Source organism: Saccopteryx bilineata, chromosome X, assembly GCF_036850765.1.
Source record: "Saccopteryx bilineata isolate mSacBil1 chromosome X, mSacBil1_pri_phased_curated, whole genome shotgun sequence".
Classification (NCBI taxonomy): Eukaryota; Metazoa; Chordata; class Mammalia; order Chiroptera; family Emballonuridae; genus Saccopteryx; species Saccopteryx bilineata.
The window spans coordinates 29,603,465-29,620,081 of NC_089502.1; the positions used below are offsets into that span (position 1 = coordinate 29,603,465).

General features: G+C 46.1%; 1 protein-coding gene across 4 annotated transcripts in view; it reads left to right on the top strand.

Annotated features, from left to right (window-relative positions):
• Positions 1 to 16,617, top strand: part of SEPTIN6 (septin 6) — an 80,757-nt gene that overhangs the window by 13,174 nt on the left and 50,966 nt on the right. For all 4 annotated transcript variants that reach the window (XM_066249693.1, XM_066249697.1, XM_066249696.1 and 1 more), the window contains 2 exons: positions 4,106 to 4,220; positions 12,537 to 12,732. In XM_066249693.1, the coding sequence (XP_066105790.1) occupies positions 4,106 to 4,220; positions 12,537 to 12,732 (311 nt within the window). The remainder of the gene's footprint in view (positions 1 to 4,105; positions 4,221 to 12,536; positions 12,733 to 16,617) is intronic.

A 16,617-nucleotide genomic window follows, 5' to 3' on the forward strand; every position in this document is an offset into this window, starting at 1 on the left:
AGGAACAAGAGATATACAGACTAGAGGGAATACCTGTAAATGTTAACAGTGATTATTTCTGGGCAGTGATGTTATGGGTGATTGTGATTTTCTCCTTTATGATTTTCCATGTTCTAAAATACCTTCAGTGAATATTGATCACTTTTATAAAATAAAAAACCTGATAAATGTGATTTCTTTTAGTAGTAGCTTATTTAAAACTAGACTACTGGACTTCCCCACTAAACAAGCCTTCCTTCCTGGCTTCCTTCTTTCTGGCCATGGTGCCATCAATTCAAGACCCCAGGCTTAGAACATCCTCAGAGCTTTGATTTCTTCCTCACTCCCTCTGCCAGTCACTCACTGAGTCTCATCCCTTCTTTTTTTTTTTTTTACAGAGACAGAGAAAGAATCAGAGAGAGGGATAGACAGGGACAGACAGACAGGAACGGAGAGAGATGAGAAGCATCAATCATTAGTTTTTCTTTGCGACACCTTAGTTGTTCATTGATTGCTCTCTCATATGTGCCTTGACCATGAGGCTTCAGCAGACCGAGTAACCCCTTGCTTGAACCAGCGACCTTGGGTCCAAGCTGGCGAGCTTTGCTCAAACCAGATGAGCCTGTGTTCAAGCTGGCGACCTCGGGGTCTCGAGCCTGGGTCCTCTGCATCCCAGTCCGACGCTCTATCCACTGCGCCACTGCCTGGTCAGGCGAGTCTCATCCCTTCTTTAGGACGTCTCTCAAAGCTGCTCCTCCCTCTTGAGTCCCAAGTCAGATCAGTTCACTTCAACCAGCATTTATTGTTACAATGCCTGGATGCCACTCTGCCAGTTCAGCATTATTGGAGCCATATGCTAATATGTCTTGCTGCCCCTACTCTCTCGCTCCTTGGATCAATTAAGCACCTGCCTCTGGAAAGATCTTTCAAAAGCACTCAAACATGTTCTAAACCTCATGGCTGGGGAGTAAAGCCCATACCTTTGATTTGTTCTTTAGGGCTCTTTCCAGCACTGTGCTAGGTGGGAGGTAATAGGCAGGCACATAGGAGGTGCTTGCTAAGTCTTTGACAATGAAGTAAATCTTTTAGAATAAGGCGTGGTGTTCTCCCCACTGCCCTTCACCGTCTTGAATTTGAAAATTCCTTTTCCTTGCCTTTTGGCACTTGGAGCAGAGGCCTTGGAGCACTTGAAGTTTCACGGTGCTGCATTTGGAGACAGGAAAAGGCATCCAGGGGTGATAAAATGTTCAGGAAACTTCAAATCTGATGCCTACTATGTAGGAGGCTCCATCAAAAATGCATATTGGCTTATAGGTCTTGTGTTCCTGCAGTGTTGACTAAGAACAAACAGTGGGAAAGTTACATCTACTGTATTTGTGGGCTTTAATAAAAGAATAAGGAGAAAGGAGTGAGGGGATGTGCAAATGGCTGAATGTAGAACAAGCCCTGAGCGATGTGGGCCACTCAGGAAACCCAGCTGTCCTCAGGTGCCCCACTGGGACCCAGAATACTCCAGTCTGGACTGAATGATGGCAGATGGTTGTGTTTCAAGGATACTGCACTGCGAATGTGTGGAGGGTGAGATGTATGAGGGGAATGAACTTGCCAGGTGACAGTCACTGGCACCTAGCCCTGTCTTTCACTCTTGGAGTGTCTAATGGCACTAATGGGGGTGGGATCCCAAGCTGGATGAAGGGGCTATCTGAGAACCAGTTCTGACAATGTCAGCTGCTGTGAGACTCCCCCACCAATGTGGCCCACCCCTCCCAGTGTGAAGGCACACCCTTATGGACCCAGTCAAAGCAGGTACAGTCCAGGCTCAGAGCTGCCTTCTAACAGCCTGGCACTTTGGCACAGATCTCCTGGCACTAACCATGCCCTTCTTGGATTACTCTTGGCACTTTTCTGGTTATGGAAATCTTGGTGTGGCCCCACTCAACAGAAACTCTTGACGGCTTCCCTAGCCCACCCCTCTTGTCTGTCCAGCTCGCTGTCTCCAGCTTTCTTTCTCCTCCCTCTTCCCCTCCCTTGCTGCCGTTGGCAGTTCGCACATTTTTTTAGTACATGCAGGCTCCTTTTGTCCTTCCCCCTGGCACCTTGGAAGCCTGCCCCAGTTTGAGGTTCTCTGTTTTGTAAAACCATTAACAGTAAGAAGCTTTGGGACATGCAGGCAAGCAAAGACCTTCTGCTTTCCAGGGCTGCAAATGGCTTGGCTGGTCCAAAGGAAACAAGGGGACCAGAGAAACAAGGAGGCAGTCCCTCCTCCTGGAGTGAGCCCTGAGTATGCCATGACATGACGTGTTATTTGGGAAGTCCGATTGGAAGGATTACCTCCCAAAGCAATAAGAACAGCAGCTACTGCCTGACCTGTGGTGGCGCAGTGGATAAAGCGTCAACCTGGAAACACTGAGGTTGCCGGTTCGAAACCCTGGGCTTGCCTGGTCAAGGCGCCTATGGGAGTTGATGCTTCCTGCTCCTCCCCCTTCTCTCTCTCTCTCTCTCTCCTCTCTATAATGAATAAATAAAATCTGAAAAAAAAAAAAAGAACAGCAGCTACTGGTGATGGGGCGCTCACCTCGCGCTGAGTGCTTGAGGAGGATTGTCCTATGTAATCCTCGCACCAGTCCTGTGAGGTAGGAACTACTACCTCCTGATTTTACCGATGGGGACACTTCGAGAAGTTGCATAACTTGTCCAAAGTCAGAAGGTCAAGGAGATGGGACTCTTAATTCAGACGTGCCTGATTTCAAAGCTTAGTCTCTTTTTCCCCCCACTTAAATGTTTTTCAATTACAACTTACATTTAATATTAGTCTGTATTAGTTTCAGATGTACAGCAAAGTGTTTAGAAAAAATCATATCATTTACATAGTGGTGTCCCCCCCCTGCTTCAAGTACTTGCCTGGCCCCGTACATAGTTATCATGATATTATTGACTCTATTCCCTATGCTGTGGTCTACATCTCTGTGACTGTTCTGTAACTACCAATTTGTACTGCTTAATCCCTTCACCTTTGTCACTCAGCCCCCAACCACCCACCCTTCTGACAGCTGTCAGTCTGATCTCTGTATCTATGAGTCCGTTTCTATTTTGCTTGTTTGTTTTGTTCATTAGATTTCACATATAAGTGAAATCATATGGTGTTTTCTGACGGGCTTATTTCACTGAGCATAATGTTCTCCAGGTCCATCTATGCTGTTACAAAGGGTAAGATTTCCTTCTTTTTTACAGTTCAGTAGTATTCCATTGTGTATTCCAACTTTTTTATTCACTCGTCTCCTGGTGGACACTCGGGCTGCTTCCATATCTTGTCAAAGCTTAGACCCTTGACCTTTACACAGTACCACCATTGTAGATCCCTAAAATGCCCTAGAGCAGGGCTCGGGAAACTATGGCTCGCGAGGCAGATGTGGCTCTTTTGATGGCTGCATCTGGCTCGCAGACAAATCTTTAATAAAAAATAATAACATTAAAAATATAAAACATTCTCATGTATTACCATCCATTCATTTCCTACCGCTCATGTTCATGGTTGTGGGTGGCTGGAGCCAATCACAGCTGTCCTCTGGGACAACACCAAATTTTTATTGGATAATGCATAACATACATGGGTCGTTGTATGGCTCTCATGGAATTATATTTTAAAATATGTGGCGTTCATGGCTCTCTCAGCCAAAAAAGTTCCCGATCCCTGCCCTAGAGAAAAGAGTAACGGAAATCCCTTTGTAATATTTACTGAACACTTACGCACGTACCAGGCATTGTTCTATGTTTTGTTACATGTATGAGCATATGTGAATATCCCAATCACCTGTAAGATAAGTAATATTATTTCATATGACAGACAAGAGATGGAAACAGTCTCTGAGAGGTCACCCGGCTTGTAAATGATTTGCGTTGAGAGTCAACCCAAGTCTCTGAGCCTCCGATGCCAGCGGTCTCATACCCTAAGCCTACTCTCCCGCTGCCTCCCTGGAGTTTGCTTTGTCTGAAACTATGGTGACATTCACTATGGAGCCTAGATGGTGTTACTTCTTAACACGGAGACTATTTGGATGGAGAAGTGAGGCCCAGATTGGTTGTAAGCACAGTTTAATTTTCTCTACTCCCTCCCCTTCCAAATTAGGATGAAGATTGCCGAACTGTCCCCCTGGATGGACATGTGGGGTTTGACAGCTTGCCTGACCAGCTGGTAAATAAGTCAGTCAACCAAGGTTTCTGCTTCAACATCCTGTGTGTGGGTGAGTATTTCCATAGCAGATAATCCTATTACAAGATATGGATCCTTAAAAGCTAGATGTGGTTTTGCAGGTAATTAGGTTAAATACTATGCTATTCTTACCTACTTGCAAGAATGTTTCCCCCCACCTCCTTTCTTCTTTTATCGCTCTGCTTGTTCTTGTAAACAGCTGGCTATAATGACGTTTCCCCCCCCACCCCGGTCAGACCAGAATATGGGGTCATAACTTGGGGAAACTGAGCTGTGTGACACCCAGTGGAAATTCTGCGAGGGAGCTGGCTGGCTCAGCTCTAGCTGCCAGGTTCATTTGGACCGCAGAAGACAGGAGCCAGGGCAGAACTGGGAGGGAGGCGATGGCTGCAGAAAGATGCCTGCCTACCAGCTGTGGGCAGTGGGTTGGGTCTCTCTGTTTCCTCTGCAGCCCTGCTGTGCTTGCTACAATTGGAGCTCAAGTTCAGGGACCACACAGCTGCGTGTAAATTTCTTTCATTGCCTTTAAGTATATCTCTGCCTGTACCTTTAGTCTCATGTGAGAACCACATCTTAGTCATGCCTGATACGCTAATCATAGCCCAGAGAGAGTTCAATAATGTGAAGGGAATGAAGGAGTTAATCCCACAGGAACCACTTATTACACTTCTCAAACACTATCTCATACGTATTATCAGTTTGGGTCCTTACTACGGCTTTGAGAAATGAGCAGTGAGTAGTGTTTGTATCAACAACGAACAGGTGGAGACCCAGAAACTTGGAGAGTGTAAGGGACTTACTTGAAGCAACAGAGGATAAGTGGAGATAAGTACCCAGGCCTGGCTGACCCTTTGTCCCTCTCTCTGCTTCTCTAACTGCTGCTGGGAACACGTCTGGAGAACACAAAAGCATTTTGGAAACTCAAGCACCAACCAAATATGAGGAACTGAAGTTCTTTGACATTCTTTTTTTTATTTTTCCTTTAGTGAGAGGGGATGGAAGGACAGACAGACAGGAAGGGGGAGGGATGATAAGCATCAACTTGTAGTTCTGGCACCTTGGTTGTTCATTGATTGCTTTCTCATATGTGCCTTGACTAGGGGGAATACAGCAGACCGAGTGACCCCTTGTTTCAGCCAGCGACTTTGGGTTCAGACCAGCATCCTTGGGCTTTAAGCCAGCAACCATGGGGTCATGTCTATGATCCCAAGCTCAAACTGGCAAACCTGAGCTCAAGTTGGCAACCTTGGGGTTTTGAACCTGTGTCTTCAGCATCCCAGGCCAATGCTTTATCCACTGCACTACTGCCTGGTCAGGCTTTTTTTTTTTTCTTTGACATTCTTTAAGAATTTCTCCTTGGACCTTAAAAAAATCCCCAAATTGCAAACACGATTATAGCATATAATTTTCATTATACAGTGCAGTAACGCATACCTGCATATTTTCATTGACCTACTTCCAAACCTTAATAATTACATAATACCATAATAAAAGCAATTTTCATGCTGGTTGAAACACTCAGACATTTCTGCTAATTGCCTTTTCTTATTTTTGTAAAGAGCGTATGGGGCACTTGTTCATGTTGAGGATCTGAGCCACTTCTGAATAGGATATTTTACTTTTTAATGTAGTTAAAAGTTCTGTTTTCTAACAAGGGTCATTCATTTTCTTCTCCCTACTCCCAGCACTGTTCTAGATCATCTCCTGTAGGAGACACCTGCACAGTCAAGGGCAAGTGGGGAACAGTGAAGTCCCTTCTAAGTCTGGATGGCAGGCAGTCAGCTAGGATCACTCAGTAGCTAAATGACTAACTCCCACACACCAGCTTTGGAACCTATGAAATGAAAATATGTGCTTCACACAATTTCATATCATGGGCCTTAGAGTCCAGATCTAGGCTGTTAATTCATCAGATGCCAGAAATCTTCTGGTGGTTATGACGAGTTGCTACTAGTCTCGAGAAGGATACAAAATAAATAGAAGTCATGATGATTGACATCCAGATCGAATGCGATCACATCTATTAGCACTGCCAGATCTCTCCAATCTTTGGCTGATGCCCCACTTATTTTACATAGTATTTGATTAGCGAAAATTTCCACGCAAGCGTACTGGATTCTCTTGGCATCCCTCCCAGAGCTCTGTGTGACCTATACTGAAGTTGAGGAGATAGATGAGAAGTGAAATGACAGACCCACACAAAGCAACCTGTCGACCCATCGGGTGGGCTGGTAGTGCTTTCGGAGGGAGGCCGTGTAAACCAGAATAGCTCTCTGAGGGGGGATGTGTAGAATAATTGGACATGCAGGTCACTGGCGCCCCTACGGCCCAGAAGAAAAGGCCGCCAAGCTCATGGCAGAGTGAGTGGGAGAAACCCTTATCCTTGAGTTCCTGTCCAGGCATCGTACAGCTGTGGCTGCTTCAACGTGTACCTGCTGGGATGGCCTTGCTCAGCTTCCTGGGACAGACCCTCCAAGAGGGGATGGCTACGAAGGAGACCTTCATCCACACGCAGTCACCCTGTCTCTTTCTTTCTCCTCATGTCAAGTTTCAGAAAATAGCTGCCCTAATAGCATCCCTCTCAGCCTTGCAGGTACAACCATTAGATGTACCAGCTTGGACTGGTTTAACTTTATTCTTTATCCCTGATACAAAAGAGACTACGACTCATGCAGTCTGCTCTCCGACTGTGCTTACAACCCTGTGATTGCTCAGAGAACCCACAATTTGGGCCACGGTCACACGCAGCTGAGAGCGGCTCTAAGGCTGCACTCTCAGCCCAGCCATGGGCTCGCTCCTATTGCTGACTCGGCAAACAGTCCGTAGCTTGGCTGCTGAAGGTGATCTTTTCTCTCATAGGACTTTCAGTGACCACGCTCTCCTGCCTGCCTACCACCTGTGCATAACTGTCAGGTTTACTCCCTTAATGACTGTTTGGGTATAGAATATGTTCCCTCAAAGGATTTTCTTTTCTTTTCCAACAGGGCATTTTAAGCGCAAAATTATGGTAGCATTAGCTTCCATTGTTAACAGAGACCTAGGCTACTTTTAGCACAGTATTATTTCTCTTGGTGCTGAGCTGCTGGGCTTAGGCACAAGCCCAGCAGAGTGGGTACCCGCCGTGTGTATGTACCTGGGTGCACGTGCATGTGTATATGGCCTGTGCATGGGCACATGTGTATGTTGGGATTGGGAAAGAGAATTTTTATGAATCCAGAGCCCGATTTATATGTCAAGGTACCAATAAATGCCACCTATAATCACTGTTTTTAAAGGGCTAGGCACACGGGCATAAGCATATTATAACTCCTCCAATAGATTCTCTAGGGTTGACACTAATTACTGAGTGGGGTGAGGTCTCCCTCCCGACATAAAAATGTCTACTAGTCCCGTACCTTTGGAAATATCTATGATCCTAGGATTTAGCACTGGAGGCCTCAGAGGAGCCTCCAGAGTCAGCAGGACAAATATTCTGCTCGAAAGAGCCCCAGAGACTCAGCCCTCCGAATGTGCCAGCAGTGGTCATGCCTGCGAGGAGCACGAAGGGTCATAATGATAATATACTTTGAAGCTGCTTGGGATTCGAGGCGCAACTGTGCTCTGTGGAACTTGGAGGGGGGACCTGCACAAGAGAATCAGGATTGAAGTTCACTAAAGGAGCAGTGGAAGGGTAGCTAGCACTCTGTCAAGGTCAGGGGTCCATTGGAGGGGCATGCCGGTCGGTGTCTCACTATCTGCACGCAGGAGAAGGATTGCCACAGTTTGCAACATTTGCCTATTTCCATAGCGTCCTTTCTCCCACTGTAGCTGTTTCTTCTTTTCTCCCACGGTAGCTGTTTTTTTGCTGCCAACCTGACATCACTGCGCATGGGCTTGGGAAGAGCTGCAGGAAGCTGGGCAAGCCAGCCCAGCACAGCAGTTTGCCAGGGCAGTGTAAGATCAAGAAGGAGAAGGCAAGGTCACTGAGCCAGGCATGACCTTGTCCCTGTCCATAGGTTCCTCTGGCCAAACGGAGCTCCTGGAGCATTTCCGTTTGGACACCTCCCTTTTGAACTCAGAGGCATTTCTTTTGGTTTATTCCAACATCCGGAGCTGGGAGGGACTTTAGCTCCATGTGACTGTGAGCTTTATGTGAGCAGGGATTGGGACTGTCTTGTTCATTGCTGTATCCTCAGCCCCTAAAACTGTGCCTGGCTCCTAACATGGGCTTTGTTAATATTTGCTGAATAACAGAATGAACCAATATATCATGCCTATGGGATGCATTGGGGCATATTGGTTGTAAGCATATTAGAAATTGCTAGGATCCCATGATCCTAGATATAGCACCAGAGGTTTCAATGTTAAACTGCCTTGATTCACGCACTGACTCTGCCACTCACTACTTTGTAACCCTGGGCCGGTGCTTCATTTACATTATATGGATGAGGAAGGGAAGGCACAGAAAGGTTGAGAACAGGGGAAAATGCACCTGGCTAGGAAGTGGCTTGGTTAAACCATCTGTAAATTAAAGACCATAATATCTACCTCTTAAGCTTATTTCGGGGATTAAATTTAAAAAAATGAAGTATTTACAGCAGTGCCTGGCACATAGTAAGTGCTCCTTAAATGAGAGCTATTGTTATTACTATTCTAACCTGCTCATCTGTGGGAAAGGAGACGGGGCCCAGAGAGGGGACCGGGCTCTGCTCAGGTCACACAGTTAGTGATAACCTGGCTGGAACCCTGCATCTCATCACTGGCAAGGGCTTATTGCACAAGGTGCCAGAGGACACAAATGTTACCAGCAGAGGAGGAAAAGTGCTAAGGTTTTCTTTGTTATGGTGGTTTTTAACTCAGGGTTCAGAGGTCAGCATCGGACTATCCTAGGAAGTATAATTTGAAAAGGCATATTTCATAGTATGTGTTTTACACTGCAACTCTTTTTTAAAAATCTGGCGCTTCCAGAATACTATCTGCATTCAGCACAGTGACTTGGAACCCTCTTGGCTGGTGGTGACGGCTTCCGAAGGGTTAAGAAACCCTGCTCCATTATGAGGAGGGAGGAGCAGAGAGAAATTGACCCCTGGGGACTCCTCAGGTTTCCTGCGGAATCCAATTGCCAAGTCCCCACCTTCCTGCAAGGGTGTGGAATTTGCTGACCTGATCTGAATTAGGCCACATGTGCCCTCCCTGGGAAGGGACAGCATCCTAGGCCCAGATTGAGCTTGTGCCAGCTACTGAGAGAGGAGGCTGCCTCCCCCCCTAGGCTCCACATTCATGGAGAACTGGATGGGAGCACTCAATAGCCATGGGCCGAGCTCACTTGATTTTGTGCCCTCTCCTCATGTTGCATTTATCACGATTCCCCAGACACCCACGGGTTCTTTTCTTCCAGACATTCGTCATTGGGCATCTAGTTTCCACAGCCCTTTTGTGCTGGCAGGCATTGGGATGGTCATTTTCCCTGCGGCCCCGCCCTGCCTGCCTGCCTGCCTCTATTTCTTCAGCTGAGCAAACAGGGTGGGCCCCGCACTCTGCAGTCCTACTCCAGAGGCTTGTATGAGCCTGTGCTGGGCACTCTCTGGAGTACAAGAAGCTGTCCCCTCCCCTGCTCTCTGAGAATCCTTAAGATCGGAGAACCAGGGAGCCAGCTCTGGGTGCTGGGGTAGCGCAGGCCCCACCATTCTCTGGTTGCTGCAGGGCGTTTAGCAAAGAGCTCAGGAACAGAAGAGGGTGTGGAGATGGAAAATTCATTTGTTGCCTTCGAAGACAAGCTAAGGTGAAGCTTGAACCTGCGCGACCAGCGGGAAGGCGGGTTAGGGTGAAGGAGCCACCCTTCTGCTTCCACCTCAGAGATGCTGGCCCCGTTTGCAGTTAGTTGCACCCCCCCTTGGACGAGGAGGGGTGATACATTCCGTTGCTTGGCCAAGTCTGTCACCTCCCATTGCAAAGGCCTCACCTCACCAATTTTTCTTGGGACCCAAATATTTCCTGTTCCTTTAGGGAGGAACAAAGGGGCCTCTTCTGGTAGAATCTTTGCTGCTAATAGGTATAGCAGACCCTGGCTGGAAACATGATCTGTGTGAAGAACCATTTTCCTGCACCCTGACAATCAGCCCCGTTAGTCAGACCTAGCTAGAAAATTGGGTTGAGGGCTGGGTAGCTGGCAGAATTGAATGTTCTCCTTGTTCTGTCTCTTACCAATCTCTCCACACACAGAAGCTCTCATCTTTAACAGATATTTTAGAAAGCACCTCCTGCATTCATAGCTTATTTTGGGGGGAGAAAGGACATATGGAAGATGCAAAACTAGACATACCCAGAGGGTGGAAGGTAGATGGACCATTTGCAGTTGCACATTGTAGAGCTCTCACTCTAGGCCTGGCTGCCTTGCAGATATGCGCTGTCAGTCATAAGGGGGGATCACCCAATGCAAACCACTATTGACTGGAAAGATAGCCAACACTCACTTCTCAAGTGTTGGGAGGAGGAGGGGAGACGAAGGGTGATGATGGCAGGATGGCAGGGTAGTTTGGGTGTTTGAAGGGCACTCCAAAGTAACTGACTTCTGGATCTTGTATTCCTGAATCATTTGGGATGGGGGTGGGGACTCAGACACAGTCTGGATCCGAGGAGATTGTAAGCAGATACAGTGCCCAGCCCAGCTTGTGGCCTCACATCTGATGTCTAACTTCATGCCACCAGTTTCCCTCCAATGTCCTCATTCCCTGAACTCTCCTTTGCTTATGGCAGTGGCTTGACATCACTTAGGTCTTCCAGAAATAACATCCCCAAACCTTCAGCAGTCCCCCACGGCCATTCCCCTACTTGTCTCTTTAGTGTGAAAGTCAAGACTTTTGAAATCCCACTGGTTTAATTTATTAGTACCTTGCAGCCTATTAGTTAAACAATCAAATGACTGCCTTGTTTGGAATTTAAGGGGAAGAATAATTTGTAGCCTGCTGAATTCTCACCCTATTAGCTAGAAAACCGTCTCACCGACTGCTCAACCCCTGAGAGGAGAACCCAGGGCCACACAGTCTCCCCACTGGGGTACACGTCCGGGCATTTGCAGAGTGCTGTCTGGTCCTGGCAGGGAGGTGACATGGTGACTGAGAGGATATTTATTTGATGAAGGACTAATGTCCCTCTCTTTTTAAAATTTAGAATAAGTCTTCAATTTATTTTTTTTTAGCAAACAAGCAAGAGAGAGAGAGAGAGAAGGAAAGGAGAGGGATGAGAAGCATCAACTCATAGTTGCGGCACTTCAGTTGTTCATTGATTGCTTTCTCATATGTGCCTAGACCAGGGGCTCCTACCAACCCCTTAACCCCTTGCTCAAGCCAGCGACCTTGGGCTCAAGCGAATGACTCTGGGCTTCAAGCCAGCGATCATGGATCATTTTGATGTTCCCACACTCAAACCAGTGACCCTGAACTCAATCAGATGAGCCCATGCTCAAGCTGGCCACCTTGGAGTTTTGAACCTGGGACCTCATCTAAACATTGCACCACCACTGGTCAGGCAACTTTTACTTCTTATTACAAAACCTATTCATGTTCCTCTTAGAAAGTTCAGAAAATGCAGAAAAAACATAAAGAAAGAAATGAAAACCACATATAACCTTACTACCCAGACATAAACATTGGTAAAAATATATTGTATTTCCTTCCAGTCTTTTTCTAATCATAACTGCCTCTCAATCATTGCCTAACATTTTCTTTTTCTAACTATGAAAGCAATGTGTACTCAGCTGTCAAATAAAAAAAAATGAGGAATGGCCTGACCAGGCGGTGGCGCAGTTGATAGAGCATTGGACTGGGATGCGGAGGACCTAGGTTCGAGCCCTGAGGTCGCCAGCTTGAGCGTGAGCTCATCTGGTTTGAGCAAAGCTCACCAGCTTGGACTCAAGGTTGCTGGCTTGAGCAAGGGGTTACTCGGTCTGCTGTAGCCCCCCGGTCAAGGCACATATGAGAAAGCAATCAATGAACAACTAAGGTAAACGAAAAACAGATGATTGATGCTTCTCATTTCTCTCCATTCCTGTCTGTCTGTCCCTAACTATCCCTCTCTCTGACTCTCTCATCTCTGTCTCTATAAAAAAAAAATGAAAAATGAGGAATGAAAAAAAAATTACTCCAATCCCACTCTCTTGAGATGACTATTGCTAATATGTTGATGCAGCTCCTTCCAGTTTTGTTTCACTTATCTGAGATCAAACAATCCATGCAGTTCTATATGGTCTTTACTTAGTGTCTTATCATGTCCTCTTCCTCATGTTAATGAATATGCATCCAAAATGTGATGTGGACTAGCTTTACTGTCACTGTGCGAATGGACCGTAATCCATTCTTTTGCTTTTCAGGAGAGACAGGTTTGGGCAAGTCCACACTCATGAACACCTTGTTCAACACTAAGTTCGATGGGGAGCCGGCCACCCACACAGAGCCAGGTGTCCATCTTCAGTCCAATACCTATGACCTCCAAGAGAGCAATGTGGGGCTGAAGCTCACAATCGTTAGCACGGTGGGCTTTGGTGACCAGATCAACAAAGAAGACAGGTAAGAAGCGGGTGGGATGGGGAGGCTGGTGGGAGGCCACTGGGAGTAGCTCACCACAGCGGTCCTCCAGAGATCACAGATGCCATGGCCCTGCCTAGACCTCCTCTCAGAATGATGTGGGTGGGCAGCAGATTCCCTCGTAAGTGCCATCTCCACCCTGGGCACCCTGCTATAGCAACTGTTCTACTCCTTGCATTTTGCCAAAAGAAGGCTGTCTTTACAGCATGCGCCAGTGAGGTCTCCATTCCATTTTTCAGGCATTTGTTGAACTCCCACCTTGTGTCAGGTACTGCTGTGCTCTGAACAATCTGAAAAACAATGACTTTGTCTCTGCCCTTGAGGCACCCACAGGAAATACTGGTTCTAAACAAATCAGTTACAATGAGTGTGATATGGTCTGTAAAGGACAAAGATAAAGAACAAGTTACAATGAGAACATGAAGGAGAAGACAGTCAATTCCTTGTGGCGAAGGTCAGGGAAACCTTCACAAACGAGGTGTTCCCTGAGCTGGCCCTTAAAGAATGAGCTGTTTTTCCAGACAGACAAGGCCAAGGAGGGGAGGGCATCCCAGGTGGGGGAAACTGCTTGTACAAAGGCAAAGAGGTGTAGAAGATTGTGGCATATTCTAGGGAACTGAAGGTTGCTCTGTTTGGCCAGACCAGAGGCAGAATTACTGTAAAGCAATGAAACTTAAGCTTCAGGGCCCTCCCTTACACAGGCCCCCTTTCAAAGTCCTATAACTAATTTTTAGTCATAATGTTATATTATCTTTCTTAGGGGGCCCTTCAATTCATATAAGGTTAAGACCCCACAAAATGTGGGTCTGCCCCTGAGCTAGTGCCTGGAGTAAGCTGGGGGAAAGGAGGGAGGTGAGCCTGAAGATGTAGCAGGAGCCAGCTCCTGGAGGGATTTGTAGAAGGTGCACAGGTGGAGCCACTGAAAGTTTTAAAGAAGTAGAATGAATGATGTCATCTGATCGGCCTTTGAAGAAGGTACTTTGAGATAGACTGGAGAGTAAGAAGATCAATTAGAAGACTATTGGACCAATTGGACTAGGCCAGAGGTGAATCAGGTAATAAGATAGGGACAAGGAGATAGATTTGATAAACATTGAGTAGGTAGAGCCAGACTGGTGGTGGTGCAGTGGATAGTGTGTAGACTGTGGACCCAGGTTTGAAACCCTGAGGTCACCAGCTTGAGCGCAGGGTCACTGGCTTGACTGTGAGATTATCGAAATGATCCCATGGTCACTGGCGTGAGTTTGGGATTATCGACATGATCCCATGGTCATTGGCTTGAGTTTGGGATTATCTACATGATCCCATGGTTGCTGGCTTGACCCCATGGTCTCTGGCTTGAGCAAGGAGTCATTGCTTGATGGTGCCCCTGGGTCAAAACACGTATGAGAAGCAATCTGTGCTTCTCATCTCTCTCCTTTCCTATCTCTCTCTCTCTCTCTCAAAAAAAAAAAAAATGTTGAGTCAGTAGAATCAATAGGACTTGGAGTGGTGTTGTGAAGGCAAATAGGAATCTAGAATGAGGCTAGATTTCCAGCTTTGAAGAGTAACAGATGGTAGAGGCATTCAGTAAGAGAGGATAAGAAAACCAGCTTTTAAAGGAATCAGCTCTGCCTGACCAGGCGGTGGCGCAGTGAATAGAGTGTCGGACTGGGATGCGGAGGGCCCAGGTTCGAGACCCTGAGGTCTCCAGCTTGATTGCAGGTTCATCTGGTTTGAGCAAAGCTCACCAGCTTGGACCCAAGGTCGCTGGCTTGAGCAAGGGGTTACTCAGTCTGCTGAAGGCCCACAGTCAAGGCACATATGAGAAAGCAATCAATAAACAACTAAAGTACCACAACAAAAAATTGATGATTGATGCTTCTCATCTCTCTTCGTTCCTGTCTGTCTGTCTGTCCCTATCTATCCCTCTCTCTGACTCTATCTCTGTAAAAAAAAAAAAGAAGAAGGAATCAGCGCTGCATTGGACATGTTGAGTTTGAGTTGTCTATGGACCATCAAGATACATGATGACCGTCTGGGCTGGGAATAGAGATTTCAGTTGACAAGGTGTTGATGATATGTCCCAACTGTGGATACATGAAAGATCACCTAGGAATCAAAGTTGAGTTATATGAACACTAGGCTAAAGACAAAAACTTTGGGATGTTAAGTCAGTAGGTGAAAGAAAAGACATCCTAAATAGAGGCAGAGCAGGAATAAGCAGAGAAGTAAGAGGAGGTCTGAGGTGTTTGACAGTGGTGTGTGAATGAGGGGTGGGGAGAGCTCAGAGATGAGGATATGATGTGGGCTGGGGCCAGGGATGGGGTGGGGGTCAGGCACCATCTGCATTTAACAGGATGTCACATGGTAATCACACGTGCTCTTCCCAGAAAATGCCATTCATCATTTTGAGCAAAGTGTCTACTCATTCTTTGAGGATTCTCTTCCTTCATAGATGAACGGTATCCTCAATTCTCCTAGTTATTCGTTAAAGTTACAACAGCCACACTCATTTCCTTATAATGAATAAGTGTATTTATATTTACCCTCTTAAAAATTAAACTGATTGCTGTTTTCTGTTTGAAATTCTAAGCAAAGGACACCCCTGCTTTATATAGGCTTGTTTTTTGTGCAAATCTTATTTGCTTGAGAATTAATTAGGCAATTAGGAGAGGAGATATTTGGGTCACAATATGAGTGCTTGATCTGAACTGCTCATTGCTCAGGACCACCTCAGTTAAATTTCTCTCAGTTTTCTATAATATACATTCAGCACGTCTAACATTAAAAACATCTTTTTATTTAAAAAAAAAGATGTTAGAGAGAGAGAAAGGGAGTGAGAGAGGGAGAAGCATGAGAAACATCAACTTGTAGTTTCTTCACTTTAGTTGTTCATTGATTGTTTCTCATATGTGCCTTGATGGGATAAAGGGGGGCCTCCAGCCGAGCCAGTGACCCCTTGCTCAAGCCAGCAACCTTGGGGTTTGATCATGGGAGCTCAGCGTTCCCGGTTGACGGTCTATTCACTGTGCTACCACTGGTCAGGCTGAAACGTCTTGTACTGGTTTGGGAGGACTGAAATGATACAGCCCCTTAGAGGCTAATCTACTCCCATTATATCTGTAACGTCCTTATTGTCTTTCCTGATTATAAATATGGTACATACTCAGACAAAATCAGATATGGTAGTCCCCCTTATCTGTGTTTTCACTTGCCACTTTCAGGTGCCCGCAGCCAACCACAGTCTGAAAATATTAAATAGAAAATTCAGGAAATAAGCAATTCATAAACTTCAGTTATTTATTATTTTTAATTTTTTGTGATGAGAGAGACAGACAGACAGAAAGACAGGCAGACAGGAAAGGAGAGAAATGAGAAACATCAACCCATAGTTGTGGCAACGTAGTTATTCATTGATTGCTTTTCATATGACTCGGGGCAGGGGGCTCCAGTCTAGATAGTGACCCCTTGCTCAAGCCAGCAACCTTTGGGCTTAAGCCAATGACTTTAGGATCATGTTTATGATCCCACACTCAAGCTGGCGACCCCATGCTCAATCTGGTGAGACCACACTCAAGCTGGCAACCTCGGAATTTTGAACCTGGGTCCTCAACATCCCAGGCTGATGCTCTATCCACTGCTCTACTGCCTGTTCAGGCAGCAATTCATAAGTTTTAAATTTCACACTATTCTGAATAGCATGATGTAATGTCCCATCATTCCACTCGGTCCTGCCTCATCCCTTTGTCCAGAGTATCCATTATGTATATGCTATCCTCTCATTAGTCACTTAGTAGTCACAAGCACTTAGACAGTGCTTGTGTTCAAGTAATACTTATTTTACCTAATAATGGTCCCAAAACACAAGAATAGTGATGCTGGCAA